The sequence below is a fragment of the Coturnix japonica genome, chromosome 7 (assembly GCF_001577835.2).
Source record: "Coturnix japonica isolate 7356 chromosome 7, Coturnix japonica 2.1, whole genome shotgun sequence".
NCBI lineage: Eukaryota > Metazoa > Chordata > Aves > Galliformes > Phasianidae > Coturnix > Coturnix japonica.
Window position 1 is genome coordinate 26,429,499 of NC_029522.1, and position 23,079 is coordinate 26,452,577.

General features: G+C 37.0%; 1 protein-coding gene across 3 annotated transcripts in view; it reads right to left on the reverse strand.

Moving 5' to 3' along the window:
• GRB14 (growth factor receptor bound protein 14) overlaps positions 1-23,079 on the reverse strand; it is a 54,646-nt gene that overhangs the window by 12,731 nt on the left and 18,836 nt on the right. Inside the window, exons 1-5 of one of the 3 annotated variants that reach the window (XM_015869048.2) lie at positions 22,825-22,976; positions 21,395-21,483; positions 10,339-10,495; positions 4,182-4,303; positions 3,345-3,419 (exon numbers count right to left, since the gene is read on the reverse strand). In XM_015869048.2, coding sequence (XP_015724534.1) covers positions 3,345-3,419; positions 4,182-4,303; positions 10,339-10,495; positions 21,395-21,457 — 417 coding nt within the window. In that variant the 5' untranslated portion in view covers positions 21,458-21,483; positions 22,825-22,976. Of the gene's footprint in view, positions 1-3,344; positions 3,420-4,181; positions 4,304-10,338; positions 10,496-21,394; positions 21,613-22,824; positions 22,977-23,079 lie in introns of those variants that run through there. The other 2 variants (XM_015869047.1, XM_015869046.1) reach the window with 2 other exon arrangements.

A 23,079-nucleotide genomic window follows, 5' to 3' on the forward strand; every position in this document is an offset into this window, starting at 1 on the left:
AGTACCTCTCATTTAAAGCATACAGACTATTACATAACTCCAAGGTATGCAAGGCAAGCTACATATTTATATGGAACATATGGTTTGAAATGAGAACATTAGTTATGCAATATGTTGACTTCAGCAACAAAACCAGTGTAAGAAGTTCTGATCCCATACCTCAGACCCTATTTTTATAAAACTGCAAATCAATGCTACCAACAGAAGGAAAAAAAATGACATCTCTCCTCACCCTCCCCTGCCTGCTACAGACCAAAAAAGGGAACTGATGCGAATTAAAATTAATTCAGCAAACAAAATTTCTTTATCACAAATCCACACGCGTCTGGAGGATACTACCATTTTCTAAAGAGGAGGAAACATAAGGTCTCTGGACCTTATGTGATGCTAAAGCGGGTGCTTTAGTTGTACCAAGAGCTACAGCAGGTATTTACTGCCCGCATTCAAGGTCATGTGGTGGAGAGCTTTTGGCTGAAAAAATCTGCATCAGGAGCAAGACAGGAGGGGTTTAAAGACTCAGAAGGTCAGCCCTTTTGTCTTCAGAACCATAGGCTTGCACAGTCACAGACCCTTGGAAAGTCAGAATGATATGGATAGAAATTAACTGATGCACCAAGAGGAGCTAATTCAGTTTTTTATTTTGTGCAATTCAGCTAATTGCACAGTCTCTGCTCAAGACATCCACTGACTTCTGCTTAGCCATTTTAGCCAGACACTGATAGAGAGCAATACAGCTGTCACCTAGTGAAGACCAAATATATAGTTCTATTCTGTCTACAAAATTGTACTCTAATTCCATTTAACATATTCAGTTCTGTTCCTCTTCCTTCAGTAAAACCAATCAGAATTATGACTGACACCTAAACACACTAACCCAGAACTTTCCAATTTCTATGTATGCAAAGGAATTCATATTTCCAATATGCCAATGCACATCCAAGAGATGCTCCAAGAAACAGACCACATTTTAAACAAGTCACAAGTCCTACTTAAAATTATACACAAGTTTCACATCTAATCAAACCAAGTGAATGAATTTGTTGCCCACCCCTGAGAGTTACCAGTTCTCAAACAAAACAAAAAAAACCCTCAATACATAAAAATAATAGAATATTTCATTGTCATTGAGGTTTCTAATTAAAATCTACATACTGCATTGATTTTATTTCAAGGCATCCTACTTGCAAAAATAAGTAAATATGTATTCCAAGTAACCCAAAGTGACTGCAACTAGACACATGCATATGGAACGCTCACGCTCTAAGCAATATAATCACAAACTTGTTTACTTTTTAAGGCTAAGGATCTTTATAGCTAAGATTAATACCCCATCTTGTTGCATATAGACATTTGGCATACTTTGGAACCAGTGATTCTATTTAGCACATGCTAAATAGAGAGGAGGCAGGTATACATTTTGTTTGCTGTTGGTTGTTTTTTTAAGGCCATTTAGATGTTCTGATTTAAAGTCATGAGACAAAAAAACTTCCTCTTTTGCTTTCTGTGAAAGTCAAGAAAATCATACTTGAAAAACATTTTACTTGCTTACAGGTCAATCCACAAAAAGCTATAAAAGTATCAGAAGTGATTTTTTAATCATTTGTAAGCATTGATTTGTTAAGATTAATGTCTCTCTTGATACCTGACCGAGCACATCACAAATAATAACACAAGACCATTAACTTGTCTTAATGAAAGTTTCCAAGGAAATAGCAACCCACTGTAAACTATTGACTGAAGAGCTTCTGCTGAAACAAACGTGGTAGCTACAAATCTGAGTGGGTCTTTATGTCTACCAAGTTTTGTTAGCCCAAATGCAATTAAACATACAATACAACATAAAATAGCAACAGATGAGGGATCACAAGCAATTTTCAAGTTTAACAAAATTGGAGAGAACTATATATATATTCAAAAGGATTCTCAATCTGATCCACAAGCCTTGCACATTTTCCACATACCACATATGTTCTGTTCTGCGGGCTGAAAGAGGTTCTGTGCACGGGTATAAATGGCAAACAGTTTCATCTTAAAATACTCAAATATGAGATTGTTTGCAAGCAAAAAAAAAAAAAAAAAAGAATTTCTCACAATAAGGGGGAAGAGATTTGATGACGAAATTAAATGCTTGCATTAAACTACATGATCTATTTGCTACATAAAATTTGAGTCAATTTTTATCAAAGACGTAACATCTTTTGATGTTACAGAATTTTTATTTAAGTTCATATAAATGATTCATATAACACAGTATGCAGCAATTACAATTTATGCAGAACTTTTAAAACTACATTTGGGGGTTATCTATTTGTTAGCATCCTCTTTTTTACGTATTAATATATGTAATACATAAATATAAAATATTTTATGTTAAATATATATACATGTGTGTATTAAAATATAAATAAGAGAATACTAGCAAATAGATAAATATTAGAAAATATATATGTAAGGATATAACTATTTAGTACAGATGAATGCCTTGAAATTTAGTTCTTTAATATTTTTCATTTACTGGTAGAATGTATTGTGTAGATGCACAGAAGTATATTTTAATTTCCATGTTAATTTTAGTTCTACCTTAAAATATACCCTCTTGTGTTGCCTTTCCAATCATTCTTTATCCCCAAAACTCACACACAGGGTTGTTGTCTTAAGACCAGTGAAAGTTCTTCTATTAATTAAATTTCCCAGTGACAAGCAAACAAGAGTGATGTGCATGTTTCCACCTTTATTACTCATTTTTCCCCTCTTTCAGAAGTAAGATGATGATCCCTGATATGGTCATTCTGTGAAATTATTCCCACTGTAAATTAAAATCTTGTGTCCACTTAAAAGATGACTAACACTGAGTGACCTACCATTTTTTTTTGTAAGGTTACAGTAGCCTTCAAGCTAACAAATCATACTAGTCAGTCTAAATTTTCTACTCATTAAGTTCAAACATTTAACTCTTTTTTATATCCATTTGTATCACATCACCAATTTCTCAGTATTCTACTGTTGTGCTGCTGTATGTCATAATTATTCCAGCACTACAATCTTTCAAGAAAACTTTAACCTGAAGAATTCAATACAGGTGTTGGCCATTTTTTTCTTTACTGCATTTTAGCTATTTCTGTGACATTTGTTTCTGTAAGAATGTGCCAATTTCCAAGTACAGTCATATAGTAACTGTCTGGAAGGGATACTCCATATTTCATAAGGAAAGTAAGATATTAACCATGTTTTGAGCTACACAAAAACTACCATCAGATCTTACAGTGACAGAGAGCTGTGCTCACCCAATATAGACAACTGTGAATTGCAAAATATATGGTTCATCTCCTCTAAAGGTTACGTACCTGTAATATCCCAGAGTGTTTAACAGCTGCATTGGTCTCACTTGAAAAAGATATCATATGATCAGGAAAAAAGCTCTGCAATGACAATAATTCATATCAAAGTTTTGTAAAAAATAAATATTAAACTTTGTTTCTCTTTTGGATGTATAAATAAATAAATAAATAAATAAAAATTAAGGAAAAAAAAAAAAAGCTTACTTTAGTATCCTTCCTAAATTTGTGACTATGTGTTATCTGCTGAGTAACTTAGAAATATGAGCAAAAGCAAAAAGGTTTCATACAGCAGTGCAAGTCATATTGCAATACCTGGCCCCCAGTGTTTTTCTAGTAGTAATTTCTACAGCTGTTGACAACTAGGACTCACCAGGGGCTTCAGCATGCTGCAAAGTAGGGATGATACACACCAACATGCTGGAAAGCACAGTTTTCTACTATTTTTATTACACTAGAATCCTACCAAAATATTTTATAACTCCTGTTAAGAGAGAACAAGTCCTTTCACGTTTTTGGGGGTTTTGTTCTGAACGGTCTACTTGGAATTATAAGAATAAGAACCGAAATGTGACTACACTAATATGGAGAGGTCAAAAATTCCACAGTGTGCAAATTTCAAGGAAGTCTGTGTCTCTCACTTTGCACCTCCCCCCCCAAAAAAAAAGTTATTGGCCAACAGCTACATACACTACAATATATTCTTACACTCTTTATATACCATCCAAATAATTCCTTTAAATTCACATTACACTAACAGCCTTACAGCCTACTTGCACTAACAGGAAATGCTATTTTGCAGCAACACCATGTACACCATTTCACGTATCAGATGTTACGACTTACCACCGGATTTTTAAAAAATTCATATTTGACATAATTTTTCCTAAAATAAAATTTGTTTTCCTCTTCCATTCCCCAGTTTGACTGGACTTCCATCACTACCTCATGGTCTTCTATAGCTCTTCCTATTAAAAAAAATGATATATATATATCAATCATAATGATATTAATCCAGCACATAATCTGCACCTAAGAGCACAACAGCAAACCATGAAAACAGAGAGGTCAGACAATTAAAATAATGTATGTTACAAAACTTTAAACCAGTAATCTGAACACAATTCATTAATTAGGTCCACGTTACACCAAGTTATTGTTCCACTCCCACTGAATTGGGCTCAGCTTCAATGTCTGATGTAGTTCATGTTGTGGCTGGTTTTCTTGTTTGTTTGCATTGGTTTGTTGTTCAGGGTCTGTACATTACACAAACCAATCCACGTGTTCCATGCAACAGAATCCAGGCAGCTCCTGACATGTGCTGCCCAGGGCAGCAGGAAGCAGATCACCTTAACAGCTCATCTCTGTCCACCCTGCCTAAGACATAAGGAATGTTTTTCTGACACCTTTGTCTCTAATGCAGCATTCATACACTGTAAACTGTCCACAACATGGAAAAGATGCCTTCTTCCTTGGTCCATGCAATGTTCTGAAGCATTTCTAAAACCGCAGATGCACACAGGGCATTTTAATGCTTTTTTGTACAAACCAGGGATACTGAGAACTTTAGCAGGTGTAGCACTAGCATTCAAGAAACAAAGGGTGAAAGCAAAAATAAAAAAAACAAAAACAAAAACCTAAAATGAAAACAAAACAGAAATGTAATGGCTACTAAATGAATCCTAAAATGTACAGTTTGGTTTAGCAGCAGGTAAAGGGAATGGAAGAAAAGACAATTCAGTTGTTTGTACTTTATGAGCACATTGGGGGAGCACAGAGGGGCAGAATCAGTATTCTCACTATTTTAGACTGCTCCTGCAGCATGTACTCTTGACGGAATTTTCCTCTTGTAAAGCAAGATCATATACATTTAAAGTAAGACACAATCTAAGAACCTTCCTGTAGATGTGCTGTGTAAGTTCAAGGGCTGCATACTCTGAGTAACGCAGCGAGACAGCTCACAGTGTAGGTTTAAGAACAAAACATCTTTCTTCCTGCCAATTATGGAGTTTTGACATCTGATTCTGATCATACTTTCAAAGGGGAAAGGCAATTAAAATGTATTATAAAAACCATGCAACTCACGCAATTTTCTGATCACATTTCCCAGACTTCATCTCATTATCAGATCTATGATGTACTTCAAGTGAATTCTGATGCTCTGTTGCTCAAAACTTTTTAAGAGTTGCAACAGGAAAGTTAGGGTAGGAGGTGAAATAGTGCTGTTTGGTTTTTTGTTTGTTTTTCACACTTAATTAGGCATGATGTGAAATTAACATCATAATAAAAGCAAAGTTTTTGCAGGTGGTCCTTGCTAAACAAAGAGAGTGACTTTCATGAATCGCAGCACACAAAACCTTCTAAAAGAATAACAGAATCGAACCTCAAATTTGAAATATCAGAAAGTAAAAGAAAAAACACAACAGAGCCTCTGTGAACTACAGCATTCTTTTACTGTCTTCTCTCGCCTCCTTCTTCATCAGTCACTGCTTCATGCTTCTACACTGTGAAGCCTGTTAAATTGCAGCCTGCTGTAGCCTGCATATCTATAAGCTTCTTCAGGAGGTTTCCAGCTAGCAAGTTTAGAGACAATATGCTCATGATGGCAAATTTTGCCTCAGTACAGAAATATCAAGCTCGCCACTAGCAGAAGACAAAGTACACTTATGATCTACATAATAAGCAGGGAAAAGTTAAGCTTCCATTGAATTTAACTCATTCTTTAAGCCCGTAAAGATGGAGTTTAAAGATCCCATACAAAACTTGCATTTGTAAGATCAAATGAAGCAAATGGACAAATCATGCAGCAACCCAGAAAACACAAAAATTACCCCCCAAAATACTGAAATAAAGCAGAGTATTTTAAAAGGTTGGACGGGCGGATCTACTCCAAAACACATTCTTCAATTGCAAGGGGGAGAGACACTAAAGAATTGAAGACCTTACATAAAAAGAACATTTTTTTTTTCTTTTCAGAGAAAGCTCTCGTCTAGGATGACATTTAAAACTCCTGAATGCTTGGCATTGTGACATTTAAGAAAATACCATTTCCTCAAGAGTTACTTCTTGGTACAAAAATAAGACGTTCTGCATCACCCCAATGGGTGGGTAAAGATGCTGTCGTTTTTATTTTTAAGGCATAACATCACCGAATATTTTACAATTTATTCAACTCATTTCGTTAAAGGAAGTGAAACACTGAGGTAGTGCACCCCAGAACACACTCCTGCAGTCAAATCAATACCCGCTGCCATGAGGAAGCTGCACTTTGGTTTAGTTAGATCATTTTTTTTTCTCTCCCAGCTGACTGGAGGGTTCCTCCTTGTCTCTCTGCTAGCTCTTCATCTTCACTGTCTGCAACACCACAACCACCTGCCACAGTCCTAAACAAAGATGCTTCTTAACCGTGTTAAGTCAATAAAGCACACGGAAGAAGATTCAATACTGAAGTGTACAACAGAACAAATTCCAAGTGGCCTCCTCCCTAGCTACCCAGCTGGAGGGAGGAGGTAGTGAGATAAGCAAAATAAAGCAGGAAATGCTTTTGCCCCATACTATTGCATAGGTAATACTTTGAGCATTTTCCCATCTGGGGAATCACAGAATGACCCGGGTTGGAAGGGACCTCAATGATCATGTAGTTCCAACCCCCCTGCCTAGCAGGGCCACCAAACCAAAAGTCTTCTCACAAGCTGCCTATGTGAACTCAGACAGCGAACACAAATGGGAAGCAGAAGTGACAGGCAGTTTAGGTGCCTGGCCAAGGGACTCTGGGGTACCCAGAGGAAGCTCAGAAGAGAAATCTGTCGAAAAAAACAAGAGGAGAACTGCTCACTTTCACAATATTCTCACCGGAAAAGGAAAACAAACAAACAAACAAAGCAAAAACGCAAAAATCAGGGTAAGGAGTATTCTCTCTGCAGAAGGAAACGGCTATGGAAACAGAACTCTCCTTTTTCACAGCCAGCCCTGCATAGGAATGGCAATGGAGGCAGGATTCGGAGCCCCCAGGTAAGGACACGGCTCATCCAAGGCACGCCCCAGCTGCCTCCAGCAGCTCCAGGCGAGGTGGAGGAGTACAGCACCATTGAATTCAATCTCCTGGACTACAAGGCCACCTCCCGGAGCACCGCTCCCGAGTCACGCCATGCGCAGCGCTGCTTGAACGACCGCTCCCCGGGCACCGAACCACATCGGAGCGGCGCTGCGCGGAGCGCGGGCACCACCCGGCGGCCAGACGTGGCGTGGCAGCGGCACCGCAACGCCCCGCGACCCTCCACGTGGGCGAAGGGGGGGGTTGTGTCCTCTGCTGGGCTTAACTTACTTCCTTCTTTTCTAACCTTCACATGCAGGTATCTGTGTGCACAGATGAAGGCTCGCTTCAGTGATGTAATTAATGTCTGTCTTGATTAAAAGCAGAACGCTGTGCTCGGCGCACTGAGATCCTATCGCAATCCTATCTAATTCAATAGCATTCAGGCAGCTGTTAGATATTAAAGAAAATGTTTGCTAATCGATGAATTAATTATTAAGCTCTTCATACTGATGCACTCGGTCATGGTATTTCTCCTTTCCAAACCCATCACATACATTTAACTTGGGAGCAGAAAAGGGTTGTCCACATTTCTATGGATAAAACTTAACATAGAATAATAAATAGCAGACAATTCAAAACTAAGCCACCATCTGATAAATCTTTGTTCAAGCTATTCATCCAGTGCTTACGAATATGCTCAGTGGAAATCAACATGCAAAACCTTTCCAGCAAAAATCAGTGTTATGAATATAATTCCAGTATTATTCAGTAATATAAAAAGAAGGAAAAGTGTCTACAGTTGTTTCTCTCCTTGACCAGCAGTGCTGAATTCCCATCGTCACCATCTAGGAAATGAAACTGCTTCAGAAATGAGCACTTTGCTTCTTTCTAAGATTATACCCAAAGCAGCTGGACCACCTGCTGAATGCAGCTCTGCTCACCTGCTTGCCAGCTACCACAAGAGCTCCACAATCGTGGGAAAAACAATTTCACTAATGATTTGATACTGAAATCTCCCAGTAAATTGTTCAGATTGAAGCAAAGGTGCCACGTGACAGAGTACTCTGCAAATAAGCAAACCTGGAGAAACAACACCAGTTACTCTGGCATACTTGTCTGCAATGAATTCTTCAATACTTACTATACACTACTCAAACTGCAGTCGCACTATAAATTACAGAGAACACTTCTAGTATTTATATAGTAGTGCCGTCTAAAGCCATTTTATACTTCCTCTTCTGCAGTAGTCAGTCATTTACAGTCTCGACTCAGATTTAACTCTGACCTTACTCTGAGCTGGGAGCATCTTGCAACTGATACATTCCGTGCAAAAGGTTATAAATATCTTTGAAATGTTACAAAGCAGGAAGAAAAAGAAAAAGAAAAAAAAAAGAGAGATCATTTGTGGCTGTCTTCATAGGATAAAGCAGCAGAAAAGGGCAAAAAACACTTCCAGCTTCTGTAGCTCATCTTTAAAATATGACTGTTAAACATAATACAGTTTGAGACTCAAAGTCAAGTTTATTTTACATAAATGCATGAGTTCAGGTTCCTGCAGACTCAGTGAGACACATACACGGTAAGAGAGTTTAAGAACATGTTTTTAATGTTTGTTTATTTTTATTCTGGATGGGCAGCACTGCCGTTACCAGGTATCGCTGCTCTCCTCAGAGAATTGAGGCATCCAAGGAGTTCTCTACATATTCTAAAATGCAGAACGTCCCCCCATGGATCACACTTCACACCAGTACTGGCTGAGTCTGCCTGCAAGGTTGTAGAAAAAGCTCTGGTAACTCTGGGAGAGCAGCAGAGCTTAAAACTAATATGAAAATGTTGAGTGATAGGAGACTGAAAGTATGCATTTTTATGGCAAGAATCTTTCTAGATTTTTCTGTTGTAATTTCCAATCAAAAATCAAACACAACAGAATCCTAAACAGAAATACAGTGAAAGGAAGTACAACCATCTGATTGGAGTACCAATTTAATTATACATTTTGTAGCAGGCTTCTGAATTCATCTTTTGCTGAGCGCAGGCTTTCCTGTGCCCTCTATTGTTCAAACCTCTGCAAACATTCCTATTTTCTTTGTATTTAACTTGCCTTAATGTGCTTTATACTGCAAAATTATTCTATATGTTACAAGATGGAACACAAACCAGAAGTTAAAATTATAGTTATAATCTGAAACCACATATTAGATCTTTAAATTGTACATGTGCACAGTACACAGAGAGGTGGGCTGGTTTTTTTTATTTTCCTCACTAGGAAAGCACTACTGGCGTGGAAGGAATTCAAAGAGTTTCATTTCTAGCAACTTAGAATACTAAGCATAAAATCACTTCACCACAGCTCTCTGGTCTGCAACTGTGTGTTCAGAAGAGTGGTTTTGTTTTGCTTTTTCCCTGGACCCTTTCAAAAGTCACGATAAATCTGGCCAAACTGGTTACAGTGAAAAATAGATAGTTTTGTCTGGTGTTGTTTGTGAAGACTTGAGCTCTACTGTCTGAAAAGGATAGCACAGAGTGACCATTTTCTGCCCTTCATGTCACAGATTTCACTCAGACATGCTGGGAAAAAGAAATATTTTATTTGCAGTAAAAATATCCCACCTCTTGCTAGAGATAAGCAGGAAATACCAGTGAAAGGGGGAGAACTGCCAAAGAAAAGCAAGGAAGAGCAAGGAAGAATTTGCAAAGAGAACTTTAATGGTCCGTGCCTTCCAAATCTCTCTTACAGATGCAGATGAAGCAGCATGAGACAAGTTCACCGTCACAAAATTCACCTTACCGGAATGCTATCAAAAAATAAGGGAAACAGAAATAACATCCCCTCCACAAGAACAGATTAACACACATTCATCTTTTTCTCTCCAAGCTTATTACAATTACACCTCTGTGTGATTAAAACAACAACAACAACAACCCACAACTTTATTTACTGTCAAACTGTTGTACAGAACATCTTACCTAAACCTGTATGAGTAAGTTCTTCAAACAGTGTCCAGTTGTGGTCATCAATATAGTGGTTCTTCAATATCAACAGCTGACATACGTCCCTGGCTGTAATATCACTTGGGATTTCCAAAGCTTTGCTACTGTCATCTTCACTGTACACTTTAATTACCTGCAACAAATAATAAATAAAAAAAAAAAAGCTGAAATATCCATAAATTTAATCTTCAGTTCAGAATCTACAGAATAGATTGGTCCATTCACTTTAAAACAGTTGTATTGGACTGGTAGATAATAATCATTTATCAGTGACATAGATGATGGCATCGAGTGCACCCTCAGCAAGTTTGCAGATGACACCAAGCTGAGCAGTGCAGTTGATACACTGGAAGTAAGGAAAGCCATCCAGAGGGACCTGGACAGGCTGGAGAAGTGGGCCCATGTGAACCTAATGAAGTTCAACAAGACCAAGTGCAAGGTGTTGCACTTGGGTCAGAGCAATCCCAGATATGTATACAGACTGGGAGAAGAACTCCTTGAGAGCAGCCCTGTGGAGAAGGACTTGGGGGTCCTGGTGGACAAGAAGCTGGACATGAGCCAGCAGTGTGTGCTTGCAGCCTGGAAGGCCAACTGTGTTCTGAGCTGCACTAAAAAAAGGAAGAAACTGCACATATACACAGGTACAGAACCAAAAACATCGACACGGGAAACAACCACCACATGGAGAACAGGAAAATGTTCTGAAAGATGTACATTCAGAGAAACATAGAACAAAGCAGACAAATTTGTGTTGTTTTTCTTTTTATCTCAGTAGATTAAAAGTTTCTTTATCCTACTAAAAATGTGTGGTGAGGGAGGAGGTAAGAATACAGTCTTTCATGACATATCTTTGTCATTTTGGCTATTAAATTTTAGTAAGAAAGTTGGACTGGTAACAACACAGTCTACTGGCAGCATGGTCGTAACCCATCCACAACTTAAGCAACTCTATGCCAGACACACAAAAACTGTGGTCTACAGATAAGGATAAATCAGCATGAAGTATATGAATTCCTGCAGTATTTATAAGAATTCAAAAGCATGGCTGAGTACACTGTGAACGGGGTGGGGGCTGCACAGTTGAGTAGACAAAACAGCCTCCCAGACTAAAGCATGTCCTACTCAGGAAAGTACTCAAGTGCAGGGACAGCTTCATCAGTCCTCTGATAAGTCTGTGCCAGGATGAATCTAAAGAAATTTATAGTCTAAAGTGCCAGAAAGAGACACTATAGAAGGGGAAAATAAGATTGTAGTGACTTTCTAGATATTTCTCCTCTTGCCTGCATTTATAAAACCACATGATGAGAAACCACACTGGTACACTGGCTATGGAAACTGTCAGTACACACCAGAAACTACAGTTTTCTGCAAGTACTCATCAAGTTAGGTGTTGGGCTCACTTTACAGCAAAAGCACGTACAGCCCATGCCGAGGCCCTTGATGGATGACTTCTAGAGAAACTCTAAAAGGGTTAAGAGTGGCAGTGTAGATGACTAGATTCTTATTGCTGGAGAAATAGAAAAAGACTTTTTAAAATGCTGAAGACAGCAACACAAGTCATGATAATGAGGTGCCTGCAGCCATTCAGCTAGGGGAAAGGAAAGCCTTGGAGGTGGCCTTGGACTACAGCAGCACAGCTAAAACAAAACAAAATAGCAACAAAATAGAAGAGTTTGTATTCTCTGAGAGATTTCTCACTGAAGTTTCTCAGCATAGTGATATAAATCCTGCATAAGTATTGGACAGCTGCTCACCTCAGCTCACAGCTATGACATGTGCTACATTGTAAAATACATGCTTTGCAGTTTTTTCCCTTCCTAGCAAAGAATTCAAATACAGCAGGAGACAACAGACGGGCAGTCACCTAAAAGACCCTTCTGAACTATTTTTTTACAGTTTTAGTTTAATGAATTGAATGGGATGGTGTAAGTCTCATCATTTAGAGCAACCTTTGAGGGATTTCTATTAGAAAAAGTTGCTCAGTCCACATTTTCTGCTGCGTCAAGTGTGAGATTTGCTGGGAATGTACTTGCTCCAATGAGAGTGAAACACATGAAAAAGGATCAATTCAGCTTCCCATTTTTCCTTGCAAATGTGTTGCAACAAATACTTCTCTTCCAAGATGATTCCAAACTTAGAAGACTATGCTAGAGATTCAATTGTGTTAACCTTCTATAAAGATAAGAATGCTTGAGCGGCTATTTCTTTACTTTTATTAGCAGTTACCATTACATCTTAGCTTAGCCAGTCATCCTCTCTTTCTTTTTTTCCCTAGAAATTTTCCCAGAAAGTAGCACATGTGAAAAGAGCTGATACTTGAGAGCAAGCTAATATTACCATTGTCATCACCATACATTTTAAGGCTTACTCCTAAAACCAGCAGTATAATCTCCCTCATCTATAACTATTAGAAGATTGCAAAGAAAAAAAAGAGGCTGCCTCAGTCATGTTCACACAGTCTTTCCTGTCTAATTTATAAATACAGTGATTTCAGCCCTTCCCAAGGCCAGAAAAGAAAAATAAATAAAAATAATCTAAATAATTTCCATTTAAGCCACTAGCAGTAAGAAACTAGCAACCCCAACATCTCCTTAAAAGAAGGAAGCATAAATCTGAGCAGGACAAGCATCAATAATTTTCACTGCCTACAAACCTTTTAAAAGTCAGCCAAATTCCCAGAAGTATCTTTAATTTCTCCAAATATTCTATTGCTAAGAAATTTTGTTTCAAAACAGAATATATTATTCTGTGTTACTCATCATCTTAGCTCAGAATGTAGAATAAGTGTTTCAAAATTGAACTCATCATTTAACAAAGAAAAGGGGAAAGAAGACACTGCTATACTACAGAAATCAGAAGAAGAAGAAAAAAAAAATCAGAAACTGATTAAAAGAAAGAGGTGTAAGTAAAAGGGCATATAAAGCAATCAATGTGTAATGAGCAGTGTGCAATGAGCAAATAAAGGCTGGACTCAAGTCTCTCAAGCTTTCTTCCACAGTGAACCAACCTCCCCATTGCAATAATTAAATAATGTGTTTCATAGACTTTAAAGACAGAGCATCCAAGTCTGATTCTTCAGAATTTTCAGGCCATCTGTTCTGGAAGTTCCAATCTGCAGAAATGACATAAACATATGGAAAGACCATACCCTGTACTGAGCAGTTTCAAATTTCAAACTCTGTGTCCTGAAGTGTGAAAAAGGCCAGGTAGATCCAACAGAAAAAGAAGCTTAGAACACACGGAGTCTGCATTTGGGTGCCTTCATCAAATGACCTGGCAGTTACAGGATTCTGATTACTCCTGGATAGCCATTAAGACTAAGATGGTCAAACATCAAGCCACTTTTATTAATAAAGACACAAGTATCTAATTTGAGCTTGTAATTTTTACAACATTTTACCCCCATAAATAAGTAATTGTATATTTTATACTTACATAAAAAAAAAAAAAAAACAGTCAAATTTATATCAAATGCACAGTTACTGTATGCAAAATCAGGCCCCAAAGAGTCTTATAATCCAGGGTGCTGGACTTCCCCAGAGTTCCCGCTAACTTCTGTGAGGCTATTTGCCTGAAGCACTTGTTCTCCAACCTCTAACCTTGCCCCCTGCTAGACAATAATTTTGTTTGGTTTGGTTTATTTCTCCCACTTATTTATCTTGGCAGAGGGCAGGGAAATTTGAAGTTCATTTGAACTACAAAGGAAGGTTAGGAAATTTCTAGCATCTTAAACTATTTGGTAAAGTTAAATACATGAATGCGAGGCTTTCCTCTCAAATATCCCAGCATGCAATTAAAAGGTTAGCCTCCAGCATTCATCCAAAAGGAGAATTTCTAGGCTGAAAGGATTTCTACAGTTTGCAGAAATCTACATCTGCCATTTAAAAACATTTATGAAAAAAAACTTCCAGCTTTTTCTATCACGACGTAAAACACATGACATTTTTTCTGAGATCTACTGAATAACTGTTCTGTGGAATATCCTGCTAGAGGTACTAATTACTTAATTAAGACACCACCACCAAACACATAACTTTTTAAGTACTAATGTGGTAAAGAAACAAAAAATATCTGAGATTTCCTGTAGGCAATACTAATCTTTAAAATATTCATTTTTCATCTGAGTTTTGGCAAGTCATCATTAGTCCTTCAGTTTCGTTGTAGTATATCGGGCATGGGAATTAAATCTGTTTTTGTACAGCAGAGTAACAGATTGAACTCATTAAGATTTGTGAGGCACTTATAATTCCCCATGACTACCACTTTAGATGTGTAAATATGTGGTATTATTTAAAAAAAGAGGTTCAATTATGCAGATCTCCTAATTATAATAAGCTACGTACAGAAATATACCAGCAAAGTTCTTTCAAACAAAGGTTATGACAACTACATTATGATGTTAGAAAAATAGCAGAATGAGTACAACGCTGATTTGCAATCATCTCAAAGACAACATCAGTAAAACTGAAGAGAAACAAAGTTTGAAAGACAACAAGAAATTTAAAATAATAATATGCAGGTTTTTGCTTGTCACTGATGAAAATACATACTTAATGTTTAATAATACTTAACTTTGCTGAAAAAGAGTGCTTTGTAGCTGAGAATTTGCTCTATTAAACAGTGTTATTGAGCACTTTCTGGTCCAGTTTCCATGGAAATAAATGGGAGGCATTACTTTTGGAGTGACCTACATTAGTAAATGATGAAGACAATGCAGTGAAACTTGAGCAGAATTCTCTAACCAAAGGAAAGTAATTTCAAAATTCAGTGGAGAATATGACATAATCTAGCCTTAGAACACATACATTTGTAAGCAAGCTATGGTCCCCTATACTTATGCAACACTACATCTGAGTGTCAAAATCTCCATGCTCCCTTATATGGTTGGTTGAGTTATACCTAAACAACACAGTTCACAATACAAAAATTAAGTTATTTAGGCCAAATGTATGTGTTCTATCCCTTGTTACCTTCCTTGGGAGCTACCAAAATTTCTCACAAAACACATAGACAAGTGCTGAACTAACTAGCAAGGCCCAAAACTCATCTTGCTGGTGACTATGAGTTTCATATTTTTCCCTGGAAATCAAGTCTTTCATTAAAAATGTTGAAAAGCAATATGGGTCAACTTAAAGAGCAGTATTCATACTGGACTTGATTATTACATAGGGGTTAATAAAAGTGTACTTTCAAGCACATTTTTCTTCATTAAAACTTGATTTAGTGCTAATGAAATAGGTTAGACAAGTGGAGATGAGTCCTATTAGTAAACTTGTGCTATTTAACATCTTCAGTCCTTTTCTTCCACACTGCTTCCTAAGTTTTAACTTTATACATATTATAATAGCTCACAGGTTTGTATTTTGCTGTTACTTTACAATAACAAATCTTAGAATACAATTATCATATGCTGATGGACAAACACCCTGTTAGATGAACAGAAATACTGTAAGAACAGTTAGATGAAGGGTGGACTATTAGATGGATAAACAATTGGTTCAGTGGTCACAGCTAGGGCTGTGGCCAGAGGCTCTATATCTAGGTGAAGGTCAGTGATGAGATGCCCCCAGGATCCATCTTCAGGCAGGTACCACTCAACATCTTTAAAAGTAATATAAATCATGGGATCAAGTGCACCCTCAGCAAATAGTGGTGAAGTTGATACCACAGAGGGAAGAGACACCATCCAAAGGGACCTGACAAGCTTGAGAAGTAGGCTCACATGAACCTAATGAGGTTCAACAAGGCCAAGTGCAAGGTGTTGCATCTGAGCTATAGCAATCCCAAATATATATATGGACTGGAAGAAGAACTCACTAAGAGGAACCCTGTAAAAGGACCTCATGGATGAAAAGCATTACATTAGCTAGCAGCGTGATAAAGGAAATCAGAGGGTGGTGAGGTGCTGGAACAGACTGCCCAGGGAAGTTGTAGATGCTACACTCCTGGAGGTGTTCAAGACCAAGTTGGATGGGATCCTGGGCAACCTGATCTAGCACCTGATTTAGAGGATGGCAAATGTACTCACAGTATGGGGGTTGGAACTAGATGACCTTAAAGATCTCTTCCAGTGTACGCCATTTTGTGATTTTATTATTCAGAAAAAAATGATGGAAAATCATATTAGAGGATTTGGGAACCCATAATGCTAATTCCCTTGACTTGAAGAAGGAACCTCAGTATTTCATTTCTTAAAAAAAGTCTTAGAAATGGAAAATGAGAAGAAAATAGAAATGGTTCTCAGTACACCAGTGTGCATTATTCCCCAAACTAGAAACATGATAGAAGTTATCTACAAACTACTACATTTTCCAAAGAAGTCATGTATGAAGATTGAAGGAAAAAGGGTTTTTAATATATAGCCACTAAAATATACTCATGACTCTTGTTTTCTGTGCACTACAAAGTTAAGGGCAGAAATTTATCAGTCTTATGATTGAATAGCTTGTCCCTATTTGTGTCAAAGCGCTAACATTATTTAAAAGAGGCTTTTTGTATTTAATAGTGCAGTTTGTCTAACATACCCTTCACTTGTCAGAGATAAATAGAATGCTGTGTGCACAAGAGAATGCACAAGAGAAAGAAAATCTGTTACTGCCGCGTTCTGGCTGCACTATGTGTTTCTGAAGAGATACAGGCTATAAAAAGAAGTACCTATTGTTTCTACCAGGGTTTTCAACCTATGTTGCTGGTTTCTCAGCAGAACAGATCTCTTGATGAAGCAGAAAAGACTATGTCTCTAAATAACACCAAGTTTGCCAGCTAACCCAAACTACTACAGGAAAACAGACAAGATAGGGAGCATCTGGGCATGGAATTTAGGCCTTGTAGGTTGTTTACTGCAAAAGAGGGTCACTAAAACGAGCGGAGCAGAATGATGTAGAAATGGAGACTAATCATTTCATAAATTCAATGTATTCTGATAACACTTACCTCTAACCGTTTATTCTGAAAGGAAAATGACGTATAAAGATTGAACATTCTTCAGTCACTCAAGAAAACTGCAAATCTAACTACAGATTTCTCAACTGTTCACATGCTGTGGTAACATACATCCAGAGGTTTTCTAGACTGTCTAGCTGCTTTCACTTTTCACCATTCACAAGCCACATTCCTATCATCACAAAGGCATGTAGTTTATTTGTGTTACAATCATTCTTCAGAGAGGAAAAAATTCCTGTATTATCTTCCTCCTAAAGAGGTCCTGTCAGTAGCTCTTTCTGGAACATTTCCTGGACCTAACAAAGCCTCTTCCACAAAGTGAAAATGCAAGTCTGCCACCCTCTTTCTCTACTTTCATCCACAAACAATCTCTACAGTCACATCAACTTCCAGCACAAGTAGCTATCTTAAAATCTGCAAGTACATTAAGAAAGATGACTGAATTCTGTGCAATTCATCCATTCATAGCTAACACAGTATTTGTATACTCCATCTAACAAGCCTCTGAGGCAAGAAGTTTCGCTGGAGAATTTCAAGATGAGGCTGGATAAGGCCCTGGGCAGCCTGATGTAGCTGTGGTGTCCCTGCTCACTGCAGGGGAGTTGGAATGGATGGCCCTCTGAGGTTCCATCCAACCCTAAGGATTCTATGTTTCTATGATTCTAAATAGACACCTGTAAAAAGTTTCACAAAGTTTTTAATATTATCGAGAGGAAGCAGAATGTTGTTCTTCATCTTATTATACTGTATGAAAGACAAAGAGGTGTTTATATATCTTTGAATGACTATTTTTCAAACTATCCATATAAAGAGCTGCTTCATACACGAACACTTCGTGTGTCTCCGCATATTTATAAAAGCTATCAATTTAATGATACCATTATGACATCACTTAAATTGCACTTATGTACAATTTCCAGACAAGCACATTGGCCTTTCATCTAGAGGAACCCAAACACAAAACTGAAAATTTCCTCTCACACTCTTAGCCTTCCAGACAGACATTGCTAATTCTCAATACAATTTGTTACAATTTAAGTAACCACTCATACCTGATGGGAGGTGTGCATGTTGATTACAGAGGTACACAAATTCAGTCCAGAAAAAAATAGCTGGAATAAAGATCCAGAAGCATCTTGGAAATTGCTGAACTCCAGCATTTAATCTAAAATAGATTCTCCTTTTCTAATCATTCTTTTAATATTCAGTTTATTCTTCTAATCATTCAATCTAAGATTTCTTTCTGAATAAATATTTCTTCAATTTAGGAGAAACAATGTAATCCCTTCAAGACTCACTGGAAAATATAGTTCCTGTTTCACACTGAGTGACAGTGTTCTATAAAGTTCTCAGCTGCTATGAAAAAAAACGCACAGAACTGCTCTTACACTTTGCATCCAGCATCAGGTGTGTAAGTACTCTTCTACTTATCTACATGCATAGCATTTCTGCAGATGTTTGTCTTTAATAAATAACTGGTCTGTAACAGGCTGTAAAACAATGTGCTGAAAACATTATGTTCTTTGAAATCTCATGTCTTAAAACCATTTCTGGAGGAGTACAAAGGTATTCACACACACAAAAAAGTAATTGTGTTGGATTAATTATATGTCTAGTTTAGTCTACGTACGCACTATAAATCTAGTCATAATATATCCAGTATGGATAACTCCCTATGCTTTTTAAGCAAGACATTTTTCTGCCTGTGCTAAAAGACTCTTAGAATCTAAATGAGGCTCTGTAGCTTCAGTTAAAAATACAGTATTTGAGAAAAAAAACAACAACAACATATCAACTGTGATAAGTACTTCCTATCGAATTTTAAAACAAAGTGTGAAAAAAAAAATAAAAATTGGACAACACATATTTATTTGGAATGAAAATGAGAAAAAAAAGCATTCAGTGAAGTGGTAGAACAGCCACACTATCACATTAATAATGAAAAACAGCACCTTTTGTGAAGGAGGAAAAAAAAAAAAAAGAATTTTCCAGGATCATAATTAAACTAGACTCCTTACATCAACTCTAATACCTAAATTGGAGTAAGAATAATTTTGGATTATCAGTAGCCTAAAACAATATTTTATGAATTAGTGCTGAAGTTTCTCATGACTGTACTACTTAAAGCTAGAATTCAGCACAATCAGCATGAAGACACTACATATTAGGATAAGAGAATTAGATCTCTACATTTCTAATGTCCATGATAAATGTATTTGCACGCGCACACACATATTAACCTTACAAGCAAGACTCTTTCTTGCCTGCTGCCTGCCTTCCTTTCTTCCCTGTAGTATTTCTTCTCCAGAAATTAAATTAGTGCTACAGAAATAAGAAAAGAATCCTCTGAATAGAGAGAAGAGATACATTTAGAGAGATATCTATAGACATAGATATAAACATCACAGCAAATCTGGCCAAAAATTTGGCATTGATCTGTGAGCTCTCAGTGAGCATAAAGATCTCTCAGAACTTTCTCAGCTGTGTGCAATCCAATAGCTACCCACCTAATGCAACATCCTGTGCTGCTTCCTCTTCCCATCTCCATTATTTTTATTTTGGGCTTGCAAAGTGCACAGTAGGAGAGAAGTAAAGCCAATAATTACTGACTGCTAATTTAACAGTAGTGTGAAAATATTTGTTTTAACATCAGAGAGAATGCACAGAAAACTTAATCACTACGTCTTAGCAAAGAAAGGAAAAATCCTTATGATTGCTTGGAGAATGATGCTCGGCTCTCAAGAGCAAAAATAAAAGAAAATATACAATACAGTTAAAATCGAGTTTCCTAGCCTTCTGAACATTAGATTGAACAAAGTTACACACCTCTTTACTCCCACACAACACTATACGCATCTCTGAACATACAAGAGGAGATACAACCCTTCAGTACAACACTTCAAGAGACTTCAGCTCCTAACATGCTGGTAACTCAACACGTGTCTGAATATGAAAAGTGGTATATGATCACGTAACTGAATAGCAGTATAACCTAATCTTTACACAGCAATAATGCTAAGAGTGTGTTTCTGCAGGCTTCTCTTGCAACCCAAACTATAAAGTAATCGTACAGACTAACATAAATTCTAAATCAGAAAGAGCTATGCATTCATACACTGCTTTAGACTAACTGGACTCACGCCATAAGAAGTACATGTTGCGTCCTGTGTGAATTGCTCATGAGTACTATTTAATACCATTGCAATATTTCAGTGAAATTTCGTACCTCACATCACTGGTATATTAAAAGCCTCTGAGTAGCAGAAGAGTCTGTTAACAGTGATCTGGGCACATTATGCAGCAATGGACTTGAACTTATGAAAGATATCTACACATTTAGCAAATAAATCAAACTCACAAATGACTTAGAGTTGGTATGAACTAACTTTTTATAAGTTAATACAACTGGCTTAGAGGTGACACATTTCCATAGTTCATGTGTATTTTTAACTTTACAGTTATTGCCGATGCACCGAATTACTCAGGGCAAACCTAGTCAAAAAGATTTTACATTGTTCCCCCAATTGAGCAAGATTAAAACAAACAAAATAACAAATCAAAGCAAACCAAACCAAACAACATCAACAAAAAAACACAAGGAAACAGTGGAAACTACAAAGCACTGTACAGTGTTACCTTGATTCCCTGAGTATATGAACCACACGCCAGTAAGATGAGAGCCAGAAAGAGTAGAAAAAACCCAAAGCCCATATAAGTGGACTCCTATCAGCTTTTACTGAGATCACAACTATAGCATATTAAAGAGGCTTATTTCAGTATTCTGAAATGCAGTTAAGACATGATATATTAAAAATTATATAAAGATGTGATCATAAAGTACGAAATCATAACAGAGAAAAAAGAAGCACAGTAAAAAATATACATAAACATGTATATGTGTGCACACAAAAATATTTTAAGTAATTAAATTAAAAAAGGTGCATTTATCAAAAAGCAAAAATTCATACTAGTCAAGAAAAATAAAATAAGAAAAAAGTAAATATAAGCATATTTATTTAAAACACAGTTAATTTACTCTAAGCAAATGCTTTACCAACCCATAGTAAAGAGAGTTACAAGACTGCCATACCCGTTTCTGCAGAGTTATTGGCATAACTGCAGGCAGCGTCACTCTTCTTGAAAACAAGCTCATGTCTGCTTTTCTTAAAACTTGACAACCTTCACTCAGGTGATAACATGAAACAGAACGAAATACTTAGCAATATTCCTTGAAGTCTAAATTCTCACCACCCCAGACCCCTGTAGAGTCAGTGCAAAGAACAGAGTCAGGATGCAGTTAATGCCCCTCTGTTTATGCAAATCCAGTCCTACACAAAGGCACTTATGTAAGGCCCTGGGGTCGGACTAACCAGAAATCAACCAACCAAAGAGCTTAAAAACTTGTCTTCTGTCCTTGGGAAGGCTCACACTGATATCTCTGTCTATGAAAACAAGCAGGACAGCACACATTTCTATCACTAAGAATCCTGTTTTCATTGACCTAATAATAACAGCAAAAAAATACTCAAAACTGCACCATTAGTAATAATTCAATTTAAAAAAAAAAACAACTCAAAACAAAAACTGCATTCTGCCAGTGGTTATTGAGTGGTTATAGCAGTAATGTTTTTTTCCCTGGCCTCTTCCAAGAAATAAAATACATTTCTCAGTCAGTGTTCCTGATTGTAGGGTGTCCGGAAGGTACCTGATCATAAGAATAAGTGCACTGAATCCATTCCATGATTCTTTATCAAAGAATCACTTTCTTCAAAGCAAAGGCAAAGATCTCCTTTTGCTTAAAGTAATGCAGTTTTTATCTCTGTAACACAACAAAGTTGTGTAGCTGAAAAAAGCAGTAGGTAAATTATTACATGACCAAATATTTTATGAATTCAAGTTGTTGATCACCCCTACTCACATATTTACTTAATGCATCAACATGCTTAACAATTAAATAAGCCTGAGGTTGTTCTTTCTGCATCAAAAAGTGATATTTTTCATTATTTACATGATGAGGCAATATATAACATTTTCCAAGTTCTCTTAAAATGCTTAAGAGCAGATAACTTTTCTATTCTGTTGTTATGCAGCATGAGTAAGCAAGAATTCTGTTGTAAACCAAATAATTCAATACATTTTAGAACAGTGTCATTAGATATTTGTTTTACAACTCTTGATCAAGCTATTCATATCAAGAACATCATAACCAGTGAAGGCTGCAGGCATTCTGCAAAATTATTTCTATTATATATTTATAACATCTCAAACAATAAAACACCAGACATGAAGAGAACTATAGTTTCACAGAAAGCTACTCCTGATAAATTCTTTAATACACATCTCATTATTTAGATGCACTGGAAGTGTTCAATACTGATCTGGCAAATATTAGAATAATCCATGCNAAAATTCACCTTATCATATTGATACTGTTTTTCCCTAACTGGAAATGAACAAACCCCTTTGTTACCCCAAAATATCTAGAGAAAAGTATGAGCTACAAGAGAAAAAATTATATACTTGCATCTTAAATGTTAACCATGTGTCTAATGTATGAGGGCTGGTCCAAAAGTAATGCCTCCTATTTTATTACGTTGGCCAACAATGTCAGAAGTGGATGATGTTGGTGTGATGGCAGAAGAAGTTGAACCTTGCCAATAATACCCCATTCCATGCTGTTGCCATGCAACAGATGGCAGTGAAGGAGCAGTCTGACACAATGGATTCTGATACAGAAGATGCCTATGAAGTAACAGAGTGCTTCTTCCATGCGGA